The 22417-nt window shown below is 40.3% G+C and overlaps 1 protein-coding gene across 2 annotated transcripts in view; it reads left to right on the top strand.

The window, feature by feature from the left end:
* Positions 1–22417, top strand: part of LOC131063642 (peroxisomal ATPase PEX1) — a 191048-nt gene that overhangs the window by 143593 nt on the left and 25038 nt on the right. For both annotated transcript variants that reach the window (XM_057997538.2, XM_057997537.2), the window contains exon 13: positions 8258–8458. In XM_057997538.2, coding sequence (XP_057853521.2) covers positions 8258–8458 — 201 coding nt within the window. The remainder of the gene's footprint in view (positions 1–8257; positions 8459–22417) is intronic.

Raw genomic sequence — 22417 nt, 5'->3', positions numbered from 1 at the left:
GATTGGTGTTAAATAACAAGTTACGTAGACACCGATTGGTGTCAAATGATAAGTTACATAGCCCCCGATTTGTATCGGGCTGTTGATTAATGTAAACATCGATTGGTAATTATAAGTCAAAGGGTGCGATCAAGTAATGTCTTGATCGGTCATGTCTAAAAAACATGACCGGTCAAGGCATTGCTTGATCCTCTCCTCTTGCATATATATATCAATCGATATTTGTGAGAAGAACATCGAAATCAATAAATGCTTCTCTCACCTGCCATACAAAAGAAGATAATCAGATTTATCATATAAATATATATTACAGAGATCAAGGAAATATAAACTAGAATATATCTTGCATATTGAATTGAGAATTGAACATCATTTACACTAGATGTAATAAAATCATGGAAAATTTCATTAAAATGTGAAGCATTGACTCATATTTGGTGTTTTGGCCCATTGATCATAAAACGAAATATGTGGTTAGAAAGAAACATAAGATTTCTAATAATTCTTCGAGAGCTAGGTACAAGGCTATTGGAGAGCAATAAAAATCTCCATTTACTTGGTCCTGCACTTTCATAGATAAGAATGTCTGCAATGCATAGCTATGACTGCAACTGCTTTTCCTTTAATTCAAATATAGATGAGTGGAATTCTTCTTGTTCATCTGCTGTTGTTCAATAACTAATTTACCTTGTTCGGGCTCGAGAGCCTAGATGTGGGTGCGGGTCCGCTCTGGGGTCAGGTTTGTGCCCACTCTGTAGTTTGGTTCACTGAAGAGGATTTATGAATGTTTTGCCCTTTATTAATTCAGTAATTATTAAAATATTATTATTATGTAATATAATATAATAGATATTATCAAAGTTCCCAGACTCGGACTTGGCTCTGACTCGGCAAGGTTGACTCGACTCATGACTCGGCTCGGACTCGGCAACGACTCGGCGAAATAAGAAAACCCTTGAAATTTAGAGATTTTTAACGATTTAAAACTTGTTTCATACACCCATTATTGAATTAAGCTTAAAGACACTATAACATCATCAAATAGAAGCTCTTACGATGTGTGTAGTATCTTGAATATTAAGAATCTAAGATACATTGATAATTGTCACAGCTCTTATGATGTGTGTTCTATTTTTTATTATTATATTTCTCAATAATTTGCACAATCTTATGTTTGTATATTACCAAACAATATCAGAACAATGATTAGGCCAAAGTCAGAGAACTTCTTTACAAAATTGAATTTATTTTACTGGAAATCTTTTGAAAAAACACCTAACTTGCAGACCATTATTTTTTTAGCAATGATTACAAACTACAAATTATCTTGTGCCAATAGAAATAGAATTTTGTGAGATTTCCAGAAAGTGATCATAGTTAAGAATCCAAGTCATATTAAAAGTTTTATGACCTCCAAAAGTTGGCCTTCCAAACCTGCAGAATTGTGTTTTTTCTGTTATAACAGAGACTAGGAGGAGGAAAAACTGTAACTTGCAATACAAATAAGCGAAACCAAGTGTTGTGTTTAACATTGTGAAGGAATTTTCGTACCTACTAGCCTACAAAGTAGTTATATCCAGAATATTTGGAGGAAAAGGGAACTTACGTAGGTGCATTTTCTAGAAAAAAAGAAAAGCATAATTTCAAAACTGTAGTGAGCACGCTTATTAACCATGGCAATACCTGAAGAGTCTAAGGACTACCCAGACAGTGTAGGGACTCATAAAGACAATCTACAGGTAACAATAATAAAGGCAAAACTGGTGATTCAGACTCGGGTGAAAAGTGCTCCCTGCATCGTCCTCCATTAGGCTGTTAGATGCAGCAGTTGGTATACGATTCAAGACTGTATGACAGAGAGTTAAGGATTCAATAGAATTGTTGGTGGGTATGGACTGTCCATGAAATAACCAGAGATCGCAGTTTAAACTTTAAAGTCACCCATTCTTCGTGGCAGACTGGCCGGGTCACGACCCTCGGACTCGGCGAGTCAGGGAGTGACTCGCTGACTTGGCGAGTCATGCCCGCTGACCCGGCAGGGGTCACCCGGCCCGCTGACTCGCGTGACTCGTCGCGAGTCATGGAACTCTGGATATTATATATATATATATATTGTTTTTGTACTAACAAACCCAAACCCCTTTTTGAAATTTTGGCGAACCAGTGAACTGGGTTCTCGAACGCAAGCCTGTGCCCGAAGCTGAACCAGCAACTTAGTTCAATAACATGCATGAATGCCAGCAAGTAAGAAAGGTAAAAATATTTCAGAATAAGAATTCTCTGCTTATAATCTGCTAACTGGATAAGACAATCTAACTGGAAATGAAATCTTAGGTGTCTATCAAGACATAGACATTATATGCTTTGGTCCTCTAGGGTCCTCTATTAGAGAAGTAATTTTTTTTGTGAAGGTAGTTATGGGTATGTGTTGATGTGTTTTTTGTACACATGCGAACACAAAATAAAATACCTAAAGGTACCTTATCCTCTCTTGAACAAAGTTTCTCGACTGCTGAAGATCTCACCGAAGGATCAGTCGGAGTAACTCCAAGGTTCTTGTATGTAGGGTCTCTATGTGTGGATAAGCTCTTCGTGGTATGATGTGATTTTGCTGGAATCACAAGGGGACTTACATTCGATTGCCTGAGCGTCTGATCTGCTTTGAATATTGCTGGAACGTGAGATTTTACTGGTCCTAGATTTTGAAAAAGGAAAAAAAGGATAAGGGCGAGGGAAGGATCTAATTCTAACACTACGAATGTAGGAGCAATGAATGACCTTTGATGAAATTCTAACTAAGTCTTGCTTTGACATCCCAGGACCATCTCCACAAGGTTAGTGGGATCTTCTGAGGAAAGCTTTATGATGTTTAGATCACCGCTACAGGCATGGACACCATCAAGCTGACGCATATCAATGAAGAAGCAACAATTGAAGTTAAGCTTAAGCTGAATGATTCCAGTTGACTACACAAGGCAAGTCTGCAATCAACAAACTGCTAGTAATATGGATGTACAAATTTCACCATCGGTCATACACATTTCTTCCATTCATCTAATAACATGAAATCAAATTTGAGAAGTATAGAGACCATGCAAATTGTTGAATCGACCCATAGAATTCACCATTTCTTCAATGAAGTTTACAATTCTTTTACAACAACATTTTGGCAACAATCTTTGCCTTCTCTTTCTACTCTACTCTAACTATTTCCTATTCTCTGACTATTCACTATTATCTATTTTCTATTAACCAACAACTATTCACCCACTATCCACTATTAACCTTTACAAATGATGAGTCGAGGCTTTATATAGAGAGCCCTTTACAAACAGATGGCTCTGATTGATTTAGAATCAATGGCTAGGATTGCAATATGAAAACCCTAATTAGGGTTTGTTACAACAAAACCTTTTAGCCAATGCCAATGAGAAAATTACATTCAATGCATGAAAACCAATAGGAAATGGGGGTAGGTGCCTCGAAGTTTTTAATCACTGATGAGTCAGGTACATTGAATTTGGACATGCTGAGGTGGACCAATCCAACTGGAGGAATGATGACTGGGATACCACCTTGTCTGACACTTGTAACTTGGTTGATGTTGAATTTGATGATGCTGAGAAGCTAACTTTGATTAACTCTTCTGAGACTATCTGCTTCTTCAACGGACCCTTGCACTGACCTTATTTGATTCTCCTCTTTCTTTGACATGATGGATGGATGGTGTGCCCTTCCTTGAAATGCTGGCAACGCTTTTCATTGTCATCTTGTGGTTCCTTAGTATGGCGAAGTGAAGGTTCTAGAGGTAGCTGGCAATTCCTTAAGCACCTTGAGTCTTCCCTTTTTCCTGTGGAATGTCCTTGACGATGATGGACTGGAATTGGTCGTCCTTGATGATGCCGTACTGGAAGTGGTCGTCCTTGATGATGATGGACTGGAAGTGATCGTCCTTGATGATGATGGACTGGAATTGGTCGTACTTGATGGTGCTGGACTGGAAGAGCTCGTCCTTGCCCTGGCCTAGTTTTCTCCATCTGTAAAATAAACCAAAAGGTGATTAAGTACATATGACATGTTCATTTCAACAAAGCATTTTCCACCTTAAATCATCAACAAGAAGACTTCAAAATAATGTTCGTTCAAAATCCTTCCCAGGGACAAGCCCTATAAGAATATTGCCCTGGACCTTTTGGAAGGGTCAGGAGCGATTTTTGCATTCTTGGCCAATTTAGACCTCATTTCAACATTATCTCACAACTAGCTCTTCGCGTGGCCCAAACAAGGTGAAAAATAGGAGTTTCAAAAGATTTCACTTTGGACCCTCTGGAAGGGTTAGGAGCGAAATTCAAGTCTTAGCTTAAAATCCTTACCTCTTGGACCCAAAACTTACTCAAATGCATGATTGTGGCAATCTCCAAGTCCAATCCTCCTTGACCACTATCCTGGCTTAGCTCAAACTTGAAGGAAAAAAAGGACATTTTGTGAATTTTGCTCTGGACCCTTTGGAAGGGTTAGGAGCGAAATTTGCATTTTAGGACAAATTCCATCATGTCTCTACTCCAAAATGCCTTCCAAGGCAAGCATACGCTATCCTTCTCCTCACCAAAGGCTAGGAATCCACAACTTGACCTTCATCATGGGCAAACTAGGTGATTTTGGGAATTTCGCTCTGGACCCTTTGGAAGGGTCAGGAGCGAAATTCAAGTTTTAGGTCTCAATTCTTCATTTCCTTCACTTCAATTCATCTTGTAGGGCAAAGTAACATCATTTCAACCTCAACCATGCCTTAGGACTCAAAGTCCTGACTTGACACAAGGAGGAAATAGGTAGTTTGAAGAGTTTCACTCTGGACCCTTTGGAAGGGTCAGGAGCGAAATTCACTTTTTACTTGCTTATTCACACTCAATTTCATTTTCTTCACTTCAATTCATCTAGACTCCCTCATTCTGAATCCACTTCTCAACTTGGCAACATTTGTTTGATCCTCACAAGGCCAAAAAAGGAAAATTCGCCCAAAAACCTAGCTAGGGACAGGACCTATCCAGAATTTCACTCTGGACCCTTTGGAAGGGTTTGGAGCAAAATTCATGTTTTAGCTCAAAACTTGCATTTTTGGTGATCAAAAATCATTCAAAGGCAATCCAAAGGGCTTCTCTCACCTAGATCTAGGCCCGACTTAGCACAAAATTTGAAGGATAAGATAGATTTTAGGCTTTTCACTCTGGACCCTCTAGAAGGGTCAGGAGCGAAATCCTTGGTTTGGGCTAATTTCCATCATTTTGATAATCACTAGCAAGTCAAGGTCACACCTAAGGACACTCCCAATTCTAATTCACCTTGAACCACCCTAGACTTGGCATAAAATTGAGGAAAAAAGTGGTTTTGGGGAATTTCGCTTTGGACCCTTTGGAAGGGCCGGGAGCGAAATTCACATTCTAGGCTTGATATTTCATTTCTTGAACTCCAATCTACATTGCCAAGCAAAAATACATCACTCCACTTCCATATACGCCATAGGAACCAAAGTTTTGACCTCATCCAAGGAGAAAATAGGTGCTTTGAAGAATTTCACTCTGGACCCTTTGGAAGGGTCAGGGGCGAAATTCATGATTTGAGCTTACTCCATCTTTCAACCTCAATCAACTTCAAAAGGGCAAGAACACCTCTCCTCACACTCGTCCAAGCTATAAAAACTCAAAGTTTGACTTTACCTGCAGGGAAAATAGGTGATTTTAGAAATTTCGCTCTGGACCCTTTGGAAGGGTCAGGAGCGAAAATCTTGGTTTTTCTCAATTCCTTCAAATTCATGGATCACTAGCAACTTGAAATCACTCCTAAGGATCCCTCCCATCTCAATTCACTTTAGCCTGCAATTGCCTTGGCATAAAATTGGGAAAAAAGGTGGTTTTAGTGAAATTTCGCCCTGGACCCTTTGGAAGGGTCAGGAGCGAATTTCCATTTCTAGGACAAAATCTCTACCTTTCATCGCTTTCAAACATTCCCATAGGCAACAACATGTCCATTCTTCCTTTCAACATGCCTTGGATATCAAAATTTGGTCAAACAAAGAAGGAAATGAGTTCTAGGTAGATTTTTGCTCTAGACCCTTTGGAAGGGTCAGGAGTGAAAATCTACCTAGAACTCATTTCAGGAGCGAAAATCATGTTCTAGGCTTGATTGTTCATTTTTTAAACTTCAATCTTCTCTGGGAGGCAAACATAGATCATTCTCCACCTAAGGAACAAGGTTTGAAGCCCAAACAACGGAGCAAATGAGGTTTATAATGAATTTCACTCTGGACCCTTTGGAAGGGTCAGGAGCGAAATTCACACTTTGGGCAAAATCTTCATCTTTCAAAGCATCCAACTCCCTCTCAAGGCAAGAACATACCAATTCACCCTCCAACATGCCAACGCCTAGCCAAAACAAGGAAGAAAATAAGAGCTATAAGGATTTTTGCTCTGGACCCTTTGGAAGGGTCAGGAGCGAAAATCATGTTTTGAGCTTCATTCTTGATTCTTCCAACTCCAATCCTCTTTGGGAGGCAAACATAGACCATTCTTCTTGCATCTCCACCAAGGTCCTGATCTTGTCAAAGGGGAAAATGAGTGTTTTCAAGAATTTCGCTCTGGACCCTTTGGAAGGGTCAAGAGCAAAATTCACCTTTTAGGCTAAAATCCTTCATCTCTCCCAACTCTAATCACTCCCTAAGGCAAGAACATTGCAAAACACCTCCAAACATGCCTTGAAAACTAGGAAATTGGTTTGGACAAAGAAGAAATTGAGGTGTATAAGGATTTTCGCTCTGGACCCTTTGGAAGGGTCAGGAGCGAAATCCTCACTCTTGGCTAGTTTCTCACTTTCTTTCATCTCATACAAGTGCTTTTCCCTCAATAATGCTCGGGAATGTGTTAGTTCTAGGTTTTGGTCGAAGTAGAATGTCTTATGGAGAATTTCACTCTGAACCCTTTGGAAGGGTCAGGAGCGAAATTTGACATTTTGGTCTCTCCGTCAGGATTCATGTATGGAATATAACATTTAAGTATTACTGTCAGGATGTTTGAGAGTGGTTTCAGACCTCTAGGAGTTATAATGGAAAATCTAGTTTTTGGAGGATTCTTCAGTTTTCCAGACAGTCAAATTTCAGGATCAGGAAGACATTCTAGACTTAGCCAAATTTCAAGGTATTTGAAGATCAGGATGACATTCCAGACTTCATCACTCACCAATTTGACCTAACTCAGACCTTCAAGGATGATACTCACTCACCAAGCAAGACACAATTAGCAACAAGAGCAAAACCAGGCCCTAAGGAAGACTCTCAAAGAAACCCTAATTCTAGGACCCTGTGGACTCACCCTGGCTCAAGCAGAGCCTACCATCCTAGTGATCCCCCTGGCGACAATCAAAATGCAAAGGTTAATAGACAAAACCCAAAAAAACCTAGAAAAACAAACCCCAAAAAGCAAAAATTAGGGGTCCCCATATATAATGGGGCGATGTGTGAATACGTCACAACAGTATGATAGTTTACAGTTTGTTCCATGTCCTGTTCTCGATTGGTGATGACTTATGAGGTGAATTTTTGAACAGCAACAGAAGAAGTGATGGGGAGGTCACGCTCTCTTGAGTCTAGTTGGGTTTAGATTCTCAGGATCCATCAGTGATATTCAAAGTGTGATCATGATGGTTTGGATGCTGAAGTTATTGGAAGAGATGCATGTTAATATGCCTTCATTTGTATATAGGGCTCTGATGAGCTTTGCTTTTTGTGGCTTATTTTTTCACAATTGTTTATACAGATCTAGGGTTCATTGTAGGTATCTTTACCAAAAAATAACTAGTAGTTGATCAGTCTGTCAATAATATGTTTTCTTGTTATACATATTTGTCCAAATCTTGCTATTTCAATTATTTTTCCTAGCACAGGCAGGATTAGCTTGTTATGTTCAACAGTTGAAAGATTTATATAATGATAAGAACCAAAGATGAAGTGATTTTTATCAATAACGAGAATTGGACCTCCTGAATATTGTTCAGTAAATCCTGTAAATACATCATTTAAGATAACTAGTCTGTTTATTATTTAATTTCTTGTCATTTCCCTTCTCTCTTCAATTTATTTTAAGTGTTTGAATAATGGGAGCCTCTAAGTAAGCAATAGGATTATTTCCATTGAATTTCACGGTGGTATAATTAATGGTTTGAATTACTGTAATTCAATGATCAGTGGCCTTTTTTCTCCATTGAGCAGATGCTGGAGTTACCTGTTAAATTTTCGAAGATCTTTTCTGAAGCGCCTTTGAGATTGAGATCAGGAATTCTGTTGTACGGTCCTCCTGGGTGTGGGAAAACTCACATTGTTGGGGCTGCAGCTGCTGCCTGTTCTTTGCGATTTATCTCAGTGAAGGGTCCTGAACTGCTAAACAAATATATAGGAGCATCAGAGCAAGCTGTAAGAATTTAACTTTTTGATTTATAATTTGTCATGCCTTTGATTGCAAAGGTAAACTGATAATTTTTGCCATCTTTAAAACATGAAATGTGTACAGAATGATATATTAGGGCACACTCATTGCCATTTGGATTCAATCATTGCATAAATGCTCATGTTACGCATATGCTAGGCAATAAAGGATTGAAACATGGAAGCTGAGCATTTATTTAAGCTACATGTCACTTAATAGCAGAAATTCAGGTGATTTGCATCTTTGAGAGGAGTAAAGGATCAGATTCATATTTTAAATAACTGTGATTAGCTCTGAATTTTTCCAGTTTACCATTTTGAGTTGGTAGGTTTATGTTTGATCTCATATAAGGAAATTCCTTTCTCTTCCAGAGATTATTGAGAGTGATAGACTAGTCATTTTCTTGTGTCTGACCAGTGAACAATGGTACTTCATTTAGATAGTTTTTATATGAGGAAATATATGAAGTTGCTAATTGAAGGACTGTCTGAATAAATTGTCTTTTCTGGGATTCTGTTGGTTAGATAAGTTGAAGTTTATAATCCATGAAAACTTTCCATTCCTTGAAAAACAAAAGATATGCCTAGTGTGACCTCCTTTGAGTGAGGACAAAATCCTGAAGGACATAATAGCTCCTATTGACCTCATAAGACACTATCAACAAAAGTAACTTATCCATTATGAGAATAATAAAGAGTGGTAGAATCTGTATGAACTAATGTCTTATAACTCTGACTTTTGACTATTTTGAATTTTTCCCAGTAAGAGTAGGCTCACAAGTTTGAATTCTCAAAATTCTTGGGGATCTTTCAATCATCTTACATATCGAACATCAAACAATATTGATGTCCTAAAACTCCCACCCTTAAAAGAGTGTCATTGCAGCGACTACAATATCTATGATAGTTGCCATGCAGGTATTTGGCCATTACATGTGGTAGTTCTACATCCTTGTTAATGCCACAATGAACACATGATAGCTTTCCACCAGAAGCTCCATACAACTCCAAAAACATATGCAGCATTCTGTCATGTGAAACTACTGCAAACCCTTGAAATGTGGTTGATTAGCTAGAAGCTATTAAATTTCTTTTAATTCTTCATTTTTGCTTGGAGTGTGATAAGATCTTGCCTCTAATGAGGCATGCTTTATATGTTGGGTATTCCATCATTCACTCCACGTGCATAGTTTGTTTCTCATTTGTTTTGATTTGTTATTGTCTTGTAGTGTATTTATGAATTGATCTGGTAATTTGTTGAACCCGTCACTGGTGGCAAACACACGGGTTATCTCCTATCTTCTGTGTATAATAAACCCGTCACTGGTGGCAAACACATGGGTTATCTCCTATCTTCTGTGTATAATAACATTATTACAATGTAAAGGAGATCAATTCGATTGCTCTGTGAAATCTGAGATGCTATCAGAGCAGGTGTAGGGGAGTATTATGGGATTGGTTTTGTATTGGAGTTTTCATTGTGCACTTTCAGGCATGCATGGTGTCTGAAGGAGAGTCGTAGTGTCTGCCCTCGCAACCAGAGTCAGAGTATTTCCAACGATTGTTCTCCTGTGCATGATGCTACTGATTTTTTCTTAGAAGAGCTCTATGCGTGGATTGCAAAGGCTTTTTTTTTTCCTTGTTTCTTGACCGGAGTTTCTATCTTGTAAAATCTGATTTGGTTTGCTGTGAGGCAACTGAAGTCAACGAAGTGAATGGTATTTTATGCGATCGGCTTCAGAGCTGTTCATATGATTGTCAATATACGTCACTGGCAGCATATATCTTCGAAGGCTGTGTATTCATTGGCCTGATCTAGGCATTCATGAGGCTGCATACTTGTTATTTCTAGTTCGCTTTGCTGGATGAGCGCTGGAGTTGTCCTTCATTTGATCAAGTTCTGTCTTGCACATTGGTGACTTTATTCCTGTGCATGGTCGGTTCACAGTTTCTTCATACATTGACTGGCACTTGTTCATCATGCAGTCTAAAGGAGTACAAAGTGGATTTCTTCCTGACCAAAGGGCAGAGACGTATATGCCTCCATATGTTGATCTGCTCATAGCTGGGCGTTGATGTTGAGAGACAGCAGTGATGGTGATTAGGCTGAGGATTTGGCTTAGCAGATCATCCTTGGATTGGCGGACTCTTTCTAATTTTTGGCAGAAGAAATTGACGGCATTGGTCTCATTCTGATTACTGCCGACACAGTCATTCAACTGAAGCCCTCAGTTCCAAGGGAAGCTTGAAGTTGTATAAAATGGTGGTCTTACCAGCTGCAGAAATAGATAATGATTTCTGGTGTTTGGTATGTGGGTTATTTGTGTCTTCTTTGTTATTTTAATCTTCATATGCAAATTCAATTGAACAAAATTTCTAGAACTCGAGTTGAGAGTTCTTTTCGTCTGTAGTATTTCCAGTATTGATGCTTAAAAGTAGCATGCAAGTGTCACATTCTTTGTTGTGTAGGCTAAAATGTAAGAACCAGAGAAGTCTACATGGAAGTACATTCTTTTTAGGCTTAGAAAGTTAGAAAAACAAAATAAACATAAAAATTGTAAGCCTATGTTTTAACCAGAATTGTGAATTTCTCAACTCTTCAAAGGGGGGTTATTTTTTCCTACCGCTATGGCAGGAAGTTCTCCAAAATTTCTTCTTGCATATTCCCAGTTGCTGTGTGGGAACAATTATGTTGCCGGGAATAATCATTATGTTATGTTGTTATATTATGTTTATGTTGTCGTCAGTAATAATGAGTTACGACGGTCAGTTAGTTAGCCGACGGGTAGGTAGTTGGAGTCACGACGGTTGTGTCGCACCCCTTCGGGTATTATATATTGTGTACCTTTTCTTCGAAGGAGGATCAGGTTAGTCATGTCAGATGTAATGTTATAAGCACTTATTGTACATGGACTGTGGAATTAATACAAAGGCTGGTTATTTAATATATTTCCATTATGTTCTGTGCATTTACTTTCTGCATTTAACCGTTTACCCGAGATTTTGTATTAAAAAATATAAAAAAAAATTAAAAAAAACCGTACGGTCGTATGACAGCGACCATACGGTCAAAATTTTTTTTTTTAAAAAAAATGGAATGGACCACCGTGCGGTGGTAACACCGACGGTGACCACCGTATGGTGGGACCACTGTGCGGTGGTAACACCGACGGTGACCATCGTGCGGTGGGCCACTGGCGGTGGTAACACCGTACGGTGGACACCGGCGGTGGTAACCACTGTCGTGCGGTGGCACCTGCAACTACAAAGCCCGCACAGCCTCGCGCAGCGCCGCACAACCCAGAACAGTCCCGCACCATTGAACTGCGTTGGGCGTGCAGAAGGAGGACCGTACGGTGTGCACAGTTGAGCATGTTGTTCGTACGTTGGAGGTGTGTCCATATGGTAAGGAGGGTGTCGATCGCATGGGAAGGTGGCCGCACGATTGGAGGTGTCAGTGCTGTTGTTGACCGTACGGGGAGGTTGTAAAAAAAAAACGATGATGACCAGATTTAAAATGATTCGCTAGAGTTTGAAGCCAGGACACTGGAAATTCAGAGTGGAAAAGAAGGGTCTTTGGCATCTTAAAATATCACAGAAATGCTGTGCTGCCCCTGGACCCCGCGAGGGGCGCTACCCCTCGACCCCGCTGGGGCGCTGCCCCTCGACCCCGTTGGGGCGCTACCCCAGACCCCGCAGGGGCACTGCCCCTCGACCCCGCTGGGGTGTTGCCCCCAGACCCCCAGTTTATTTTTGAGCTACAGAATACCATGGGAAGTGTTGTGGTTGTCCGTACTGTGAGAAAGAAGCCTGCAGCTAAGCATTGGCGGGGAAGCCATAAGCCGTAGAGGGAGACGGATTTGGAGGTTGGGAACAAACAGAGTTTGAGGGAAGGCATTGCAGGTCCGTGCAGTTGTATGACACCAGGGAGTTATTCAGTTCAGTTTTTAGCCTTTGGAGAGTGTGATGGAGGATTTGAGGTGTCTCCTAGCATTTGTGCCAGCGGATTGTGGCCACCTCCAGGCATGACTGGTACGCTTTGAGGAACTCGGAGTATGTCTCGGCTTGACGTGAGGTTGCCTTGGTGGATGCACAGAGGGCTCGGGAGGAGCTGACCACTAGGTTGGAGGCAATAGTCGTGTGAGACTTAGTTCAGTGTACCCAGGAGTTGGATGTCGGGAGAGCAACACGGGTGGCTATCGAGGACCAATTGGCTAGGGAGACAGTATCATTTGAGTAGCAGTTGGTGGAAGCTAAGACTGAAAAACGTGTTTTGCAGACAAGTTTGGGTTAGGCATAGGAGGACTGTGATGGCAAAGGAAGCAATATTGGTGAAATCCACACTTGAGCATCGGATGGTAGCAGAAAAGGGTTTTCAGGCGAGGACGCAGCAAGTGTATAAGATCCGGGCCCGACTGGCGTCAGTAGTTCCTGCCGTTCATCTCTATTTTGTATTAAGTCGTCGAAGTCAACTTCTTTTCTTGGGGGGGATGATGTTTCCGAGAATAATCATTATGTTATGTTGTTATATTATGTTTATGTTGTCGTCGGTAATAATGAGTTACCGCGGTCAGTTAGTTAGCCGATGGGTAGTTAGTTGGAGTCACGACGGTTGTGTCGCACCCCTTCGGGTATTATATATTGTGTACCTTTTCTTCGAAGTAGGATCAGGTTAGTCATGTCAGATGTAATGTTATAAGCACTTATTGTACATGGACTGTGGAATTAATACATAGGTTGGTTATTTAATATATTTCCATTATGTTCTATGCATTTACTTTCTGCATTTAACTGTTTACCCGAGAGGGCAAACAAATTATTCTGCCTAGAAGACCAAACTCCTAACTCAACTTGAGTTTGAGGAAGTTTGGGATGTGGTCAATGGCGCCACAATTCGACATAAGACAAATGTTGATGAGCAGAAGAAGTTTGATCAAGCCGACAGAAAGGCAAAATTGATCATTTTGTTCAATGTGTCTAATGATGTCCAGGCCTTCATCCACGATTCGTCCACAACCAAAGACGCATGGGACAAACTCAAGACGGTGTATGAGGCGAAGAATCAGAATCAAATCTTGAATTTGCAGAGTCACCTCCACAGCTTGAAAATGAAGAATGGAGAACAATTAGAATTCTTTCTCAAAAGGATTGCCGAGTTGAGAGCCTCGCTACAAGCATTGGGAGAAACAGTTGATGATGCTATCTTGGTGCCTATTGTTTTACGGGCCCTACCATACAGATACAAGGTGTTTGTGACAACTTTGAAAGTCACAGAAACGACACCCACCTTTGAGAAGCTAGTGAATCTTCTTCAAAAAGAAGAGTCTATCAGCCATGATCATAGTGAGGAGGATCATGCTATGACATCATGTCATAAAGACAAGAAGCCTATGCAGTAGTTCAGTAAACCTCCCAAATCTGGTAATTCATCTAGAACTCAAAAGAAATGTCCAATCTGTGATAGAGTTGGACATGATGTGAAGAATTGTTAGTACAACTCCTTCAACAAAGGATCTTCTAACAAAACGCATCCAAAGAAGCCCTTTCAAAGTGAGAAACCACAATGGGAGTAGAAGAACAAACAGAAGCAACAAAGCAATGTTGTTGAAGCAAATGATTCTCTAGACAAGGAATACGTGTTGTCAGCCCACACTTCAGAAGATGGTTCACAATCTACCTCCATCTGGTATGTGGACTCAGGTGCTACAAAGCACATGACTAGACAGAAAGAGTGGTTTCTGACATTGAGACCTCATCATGGTACAATAACTCTTGGAGATGATACCACCCATGAAATCAAAGGTATTGGTGACATCTCTTTATGGTTTGGCATACATAAGTGGAGGATTACTAATGTTTTGTATGTGCCAGGACTTACCAAAAATCTTCTCTCTGTTACTCAATTTCTTGATCATAATCTTAGGATTGAACTTGATTCAAGTAAGGATAAAAAGCTGTGTCTTGTCAAAGATAAGTCTAAAAATGAAAAGATTGTTGCTAGTGCTACTGAGGTTGGTAGAATGTTTAGGCTTCATATAGTAGCAAATCATCAAGCCTTGGTGACTAAGGAAAATGATCGTTTAATGCTTTGGCATCGTAGATTTGGTCACTTGAGCACTAGTTACTTGCTCCATCTTTGTAAAAATAACATTGTCAAAGGGCTTCCATCCCTCGAAAAATCCAATGCAATTTGTTCTAGTTGTATTGCTGGAAAACAACACAAAGCACCCTTCTATCCAAGTGAGCATCGTGCAAGCCAACCTTTGTAGCTGGTGCATACTGATCTGTGCGGTCCCATGCCCCCTAGTCACAATGGATACAAGTACTTTCAACTTTTTGTTGATTATCATACAAGGAAAATGTGGGTATTTTGTTTACAGCATAAAGATGAAGCTCTTTCCTATTTCAAAGTGTTTCGTACTAAGGTGGACTCAGATCAAGGGGGGGAATACACCAGCACCAAATTCTCCACATATATGAAGGAAAACGGCATTCGACGTCAACTGGTTGCAGCATACACACCCTAGCAAAATGGTGTTGCAGAATGGAGAAATCGCATCATCGTGGAGATGGTTTGCAGTATGTTGAAAGATTCACAACTAGAGCGTGCATATTGGGCTGACACTGCACACTGCATTTTATCATCTGTATCGTGCTCCAACCAAAGCCCTTGATGGCATCACTCTAGAAGAAGCATGGACGGGGGTGAAGCCTTCTATCTCACATCTTCATGTTTTTGGATGCACTGCCTATATGCACATTCCTAAACAAAAGAGAAAGAAGCTTGATGAAAAATCCATGAAATGTATACTTCTTGGCTATAGTAGGGAGTCTAAGGTGTATCGCCTTATGGAGCCTAATACAAAGAAGATATATATTAGTAGGGATGTAATCTTTGATGAGAAGAATGATGTAAGTTCTCCTACATCTTCACCTATTGAAGATAGTGCTCCTATATTCAATATGGATGGTAAAAATGATGGGAATGTTGATAGTCAATCACCAACAATCAATGTCACAAAACCATTGCCAAATTGGTATACTAGTACCATTTGAGATGCAAAGCTAGATGGAGTTCCAGACATTTCAACTTCAAGCCCGAGGACTCGCAGCATGGCCAGTTGTTGACTTCAGTTGTTGAAAATTTTGAGCCATCTACTGTTCAGGAAGCACTTGAATCAAAGCACTTGAAAGAGGCTATGGATGCAGAGTATCAATCTCTGATGAAAAAAAACACTTGGGAGCTTGTTGATCTACCACCTAGTAAGAAAGCAATTGATTGTAAATGGATTTTTAAAACTAAGTATAAAGCAGATGATAGTATAGATAAACATAAGGCTAGACTTGTAGCCAAGGGTTATGCCCAGAAAAAAGGGATAGACTATGAGGAAACATTTGCTCCCACTACAAAGATAAAAACCATTAGAATGAGTTTTGCTTTAGCTGCCCAATTTGGATGGAAATTGTACCAAATGGATGTAAAAAGTGCCTTTCTTAATGGAGATCTTAAGGAAGAGGTATATATGACCCAATTGGAGGGATATGTTGCACTTGGTAAAGAAGAAAAGGTGTGCAAACTTGTCGAGTCCCTATATGGTCCAAAAATGTGTCATTGGAAAGCAGCAAAACCGGTACTAAGGTACATCCAAGGTACAATGAATCATGGTTTGGAATACGAAAGGAATGATCAATTCTTCGTGACAGGGTATACTAATGCTGACCATGTAGGTTCAATTGATGATAGGAAATCCACATTTGGATTTGTTTTCTTCTTGGGTTCTGGTCCTATTTCTTGGGGAAGTAAGAAGCAAGCCACAGTTGCTTGTTCTTCAACAGAAGCAGAGTATCGTGCAGCAGTTTGGTTACGTCACATACTAGAAGGATTTGTGAGTACCACAGAATCGGCCTACTGTCTGCTATTGTGATAATCAAAGTGTTCTCAAGCTTGTTTGTAATCCAATGTTTCATGAACGGACCAAGCATATTGACGTTGACTACTACTTCATACGAGAACATGTTTAACAAAACAACATTCAACTTCAATTCTGTTCAACTCAGGACCAACGTGCAAATATCTTCACCAAGCCTCTCGCACGTGTGAAGTTTGAAACATTTCAAGATACTCTTATTAGTACTTTAAAGCAATGATGTAATAAGGGGGGAATGTTGGGTATTCCATCATTCACTCCATGTGCATAGTTTGTTTCTCATTTGTTTTGATTTGTTATTGTCTTGTAGTGTATTTAGGAATTGATCTGGTAATTTGTTGAACCCATCATTGCTGGCAAACACACGGGTTATCTCCTATCTTCTGTGTCTAAATACATGATTACAATGTAAAGGAGATCAATTTGATTGTTCTATGAAATCTGATATCATAGAGATATGGCAATGATTTTATGCTATTTTCTTCTTCTAGTGAAGTTATGCTGCACTTGCATAATAGAGAAATATATTCTAGAAATATAAGAGAGTTAATCAGAAATATGCACATACTGCAGAATACAACCCTAAGAAATATCAGCCATAAAATATCAATGCTATTCAACGCACATATCTGTTTCTTAGCATTGCCACAATGATAATACACATCCTATTAGAGAAATAGAAGATTATAATAGTGCACCGTAGGTGGAAGTTGAAGATTTGTCTGAGAGACCTAATAAACCACAGTATAAAACTTTTTAAGCAAGATGCCAATACTTAAATCAGCAAAGAACAACATGCCTCATTTTTCTTCTTGGCTGTCCATGGAGTTTAGAAGAGGAGACTGAATGCCTTCAGTGGAATGCAACATGTTAGTTGCAAAGAGGGATACTTAACCTCTTTGTAGATGGTTTGTCTCTTAATCTCAACAACACCATCAAATTGAATGATAATTTTCTCCAATTTAATCATGTAACAATCTGGCACAGCTATAGTACCCTCACCCAATAGTTCCAATATTAGTATTATTATACTTAAGAGGTCTTTGGTAATCATGTAGCCATGTGAAACCTATACTCCCAAATTTGAATTTTCATTTTCATTATCATGCAACTGCAAACCAAGCTCATGCTAAGTAAACTTTGTTCCTATTTCCTAATATAAGGATATAATTTGGCTATAAATTTTATCCTTATATTAGGATATAATTTGGCTTTAAAATTTATCCTTTTAAATTTTCTACTCTCTTAAACCCCATTTCAGCTATTGGAAAGAATGATGTAGAATTAAATACTATTATGTGGAGTAATATTATGGGACAAGTGTTCTTAGCTGTAGGAATGATATGGAAGATATTTATGGCGTCAGCATTTGAATCGACTCCTCTTATGGTGGCCAATCAACAAAACTCCACACTCTAATTAAACTTTGTTGCTTTGCTACCTTGTTTGAGTGTATTTAATCTCACATTGTTACTCCGTTTTATCCCAAGAAATTGACCATTTTCCTCCAACCTTTCTATTTTGTTGGCATTTGTAACCTTTTCCAAAGCTCTCTTGCCACAATTAGGGAATACGCTTGTAAAGATTGTGGAATCTGGCCTTACACCTGCCAGTTGCATTTCCTTGAAAGTTTCCAAGGACTTTTAACAAACCAGTTTTGTTAATATTGAGCAACCATTTTAGTCCTTGAGATCACAATTCCTTGAGACATTTTTTTGAAAATCCTGAAAGTTTCTTCAATAAATTCATTTTGTGCAAATTGTGCAATCATTGCATTCCCCAAAATCCCATTTCTTTAAAAATCCCCCATCCTGAACACCATGTTGTGAAATTGTGAATAACCTCAAATGGGATGGCATTTGTGGTATGTGCTCCTTCCTACTTTCAGCATTATGAACTACATTTCACCATATACTATAACCTCAAATGGGATGTTGCCGGGAATAATCATTATGTTATGTTGTTATATTATGTTTATGTTGTCTTAGAGAGTCGTCAGCTCGGGTCCCCTGTCTCTGGGATCACCCTTCATCCTTCTCGGTTTGCCTCGCCCGAGAGTCTCCCGTTTTGGTCCTGTGCCTGGCGAGTCGCCTGCCCGGCCTCTCGGGTCCCCTTCCATCCTCTTGGGTGTCCGTCCGGCCTCTTGGGTCCCCTGCGTGCTTCGCGTGGTAGGGTTTCAATTTGTACCCGTTGGTGGCCAATCTATTTTCAATGTCCATCCAAAGGCCTAGAACCACAAATTCTACAGGGACCACGGTCTCCTTCCCGTACATAAGAAGAAGAAGAATAATAAAGATTTTGAATGCTGTGGCCTTCCACACAGGGTTCCAATCGTTGCCGACACTCTTCGGATTATCTACATCGCCGGGGTTTGGGGCGTCTCCCTTCCAATATTCTTTGTATTCTGGCAGGTACACCTCCTCTGTTACTTGCTCTGGTTCCTCTACTTCGAGCCTGTAGCTTTGGAACATTTCATAATCCTCCATTTGCCAGTGGAAGAGCCCGTTAAGTGAGCATACCTCATCTTCAGAACATCCCTCCAATTCGAGCACCCCTTCACTGTTCGGCTCCATCGCGTTCTTGCCCTTGCTTTCATCGGGACCCCCTTCCCCTTTATTAGAGTCCTCTGAGTCCGAGTCGGAAGAGGCGAGCTCTTCGCTGACATCTTGGGTGTGTAGGTCAATGGTATATTTCCGCCCTCCCTTCTCCATGGAAAGTGTATTTTTCTTCCAGTTGTGGTTTACCCTCGCGGTGATCAACCACACTCTCCCCAGGATGGCGTCATAGCCTTTCTTCTTCGAGGGAATAACCACGAAATCTAACAAGAATGGTTGCGTACCAATTGTCACTTGTTGGGCCATCAACAGGCCGAGTGGCTTAATGCCGTGTTGGTCCGCTCCCACCAGGTTGAATGTGGGTGGCCACAGGGTGGGCTTCCCCAGCCGCTTCCATGTTTCTTCTGGTAGTACATTCACCCCAGATCCCCCGTCCACAATGGTGTCCTTAAGAATGGTCCCACGGATACCCATTTCTACCACAGCTGGGTGTCTACCACTACTCAAGGCTAGTAACATCGGGTCAGTCGGAGGGCTGACGGAAACCTCCACCTGTGGTGTACTCTTCGAAGCTGTGGTGGGAACCCCTACCTGTGGTGCACTCGACGATGCGGTGGCGGGAACTCCTACCTGTGGTGCACTCGACAATGCGGTGCTTTGCATATTGGTGAGGATGGCAGTCCTCAATTGTGGCATAGAGTCTAGAAGGTCTTTTACCTTTATCGGCACCTCTATCTACAAGATTTGCCCAATGATGTTATTTTCCGCTTCCGTACGGAATCATGTACTCGCCACCTCATTGTCCCGTTGTTCGGTCGTCATCTCACGTTCAATATTGGCCTTTGCCTCCCATAATCTCTCCTTCTCCGTACGGGGGTCGGGATAAGTGGCTTTTTTCGTTTGAGCGCGGGTGATCGCCAGTACTTCTTTCTCACCAGTCTTCTCAGCCTTCTCAATGTTGAGGAGATTAACCCTTGCCTGTGGGCAATTTGCGTCCTCATGGTCGCCTGGCCCACACCAACGACAGAGGTGCTGAGGGGTGGCTTCCTTCATGCAATCACGGGCAAAGTGCCCCCACTGATTACAGGCCCTACATTGGATAATTGGCCGGCCCTTGGTGTCATACTGGATACGGCTTCCGTTATTGTTATTGTTGCTATTCCTTCCACCGCCGCGTCTGTTGTCCCGGTAACCTCCAGATGATGCCATTGTGTTGGTTTGCGAAGTTCCGACGGCCGGCAACTCTTGCACGAAGAGAACTTGTTGGCTCCTGGTTTTCATATTGTAGGGACATTCCTTTGTCAAATGTCCCGTAATCTGACAAATGTCGCAGAAAGCCTTCTTGGGACAGGACCCCTTGGTGTGTCCGTCACTCCTACAGTCGATACACCACACGTCATTTTCTTCCGTCTTACTTGTACTCCCTTTCATGGCTTTGAATTCTTTCAGCATTCGTTCCATGCCCTTTTGGAGAGCATGCACCTTTTTACTCGATTCGCCACCGCTACTGCTTTCCCCGTCAGAATCTTCATCATCGTCAGATGAATATTTATTACTTTTCTTCTTCCTTGATGTTTTGTATTCGCTCTCTAGGTCCATCGCCCTATTATAGGCATCGTCATATGATGTAGGTGGAACGATTTTCATCTTCCTTCGGAGGGAATGCTTTAGTCCCTCCACGAACCATCGCTTTTTCAACCCATCTGCTGGTTGACTCTCAATTTTTCCCAGCAATTCCTTCAGCCTCCTGTTGTATGCCCATACTGTCTCCTTGGTACCTTGTTTGGTACTGTATATCTCCGTTACAATTTCATTGTCATCACGGAGCAACCGAAACTCCTCTATGAATTCCTTCTGTAGATTGGCCCACGTGGCCACTTTTTGCTTGTCCACATCGGAGTACCAATCTATGGCAACTCCATGTAACGTGGCTGGGAACTGCTTGTTGTCCTCATTTTTAATTTCAAAAATGAAGGACCATTACATGAAATTTTTGTGAAAAAATGAAAAAATTTACTCTATGGCACGCTTCCCGAGGCAGAATTTCGACAAATCCTTGGACTGGCTTAATCCTCAGTCCATCCTCGAACTACGTTTCGAATTTCGTCAAATTCTGCGTTCGTTTGCTATGTCTTTCCTTCAGTCGGGTTTTAAAACCCCAACTGCAGGTGGAGAATTTTCTTCAAACTGCAAGTTTTAATGATATTCATTGTTTTGGTCTTTGTAGGGGAATTTTTGACCAATTACATGTGCACTTTTATTTCAAATATGTTACTTGTAATTTATTTTAAATTTCCCCTTTGTTGTTTTTATCTTTTTATTGTTTTTTGGTCATTTTTAGTTAAAATAGGGATTTTTTGGCTCAACTGCAAGTAAACTTGCAGTTTGGTCAAAAAACCCCTACTTTAATGATTTTCACATGTAATAGGGATTTTAAATCCCCATTACATATGTGCAAGTAAACTTGCAGTTTGGTGAAAAAACCCCTACTTTAATGGTTTTTGCATGTAATAGGGATTTTAAATCCCCATTACATATGTGCAAGCAAGTATAACTTGTTGTAGGGATTTTATTTCCCATTTACAAGTATTTAAAACTTGCAGTTTGCTCCAAAAAACCCGATTTTGCCTTGTAAGTGAAAAAGTGACAATTTAAAACTTGCACTTTGGTCCAAAAAACCCGATTTTGCTCATAAAGTGCATTTTTGAAATTTTAAACTTGCTATTTGGCCAAAAAATCCCGATTTTGCCTAACATGTTGAAAAAGTGAAATTTTAAACTTGTCATATCCTCCAAAAAACCCGATTTTCATTGTTTCATACATTTTAAACTTGCTATTTGTTCCAAAAAACCCGAATTGCAAGGAAAAACATGTTTTTTGAAGATTTTTAGCAAATTTTTGTGGAGATTTTTTGGGAGATAGAAGGCGTTTTGGATTCCTTCCTATTTCCATGCATTTTTAGACACCTTTCATGCCACATGGAGGTTAAGTTTGTTGGTTTTTAGGTTTATAACAGCAAACACGTTTTTGCTAAAAAACCACGTTTTTCTTCATTAAAAACACTCAAAAAACACTTGAAAATGAGTTTTAAAGGACCAATTACAAGTGCAAACTTGTAGTTACCCATTACACATATGAAGTTGCATGTTTGTTCCCACATTTGCAAGTTAATGCTCTTGTTTTTCCCACACATGTAATGCAGCTTCCAAAACCCGAAATTCACTTGTGAGCCCATTTTCGCATCAATTTATCCCTTCCCTTGTCAGTCCGATTTGCACACACGATCTACCAAATCAATGGATTAAGGCATGGGCCTTATTTTGCAAGAAGATTTCAAGAATGAAGGATGATACAAAGAAGAGATACAACAACAATTCATGGTTGAGAGCATAGAATGCTTTCAAGACAAAGATGGTCATGACATGAAAAGAGGAAGGCAGCCCGTTCCCTCTTGAAAAGCTAGT

Source organism: Cryptomeria japonica, chromosome 4 (genome assembly GCF_030272615.1).
Source record: "Cryptomeria japonica chromosome 4, Sugi_1.0, whole genome shotgun sequence".
Lineage (NCBI taxonomy): Eukaryota > Viridiplantae > Streptophyta > Pinopsida > Cupressales > Cupressaceae > Cryptomeria > Cryptomeria japonica.
Note: the sequence above shows the minus strand (reverse complement) of the source record. Positions and strands in the feature narration are given on the sequence as shown.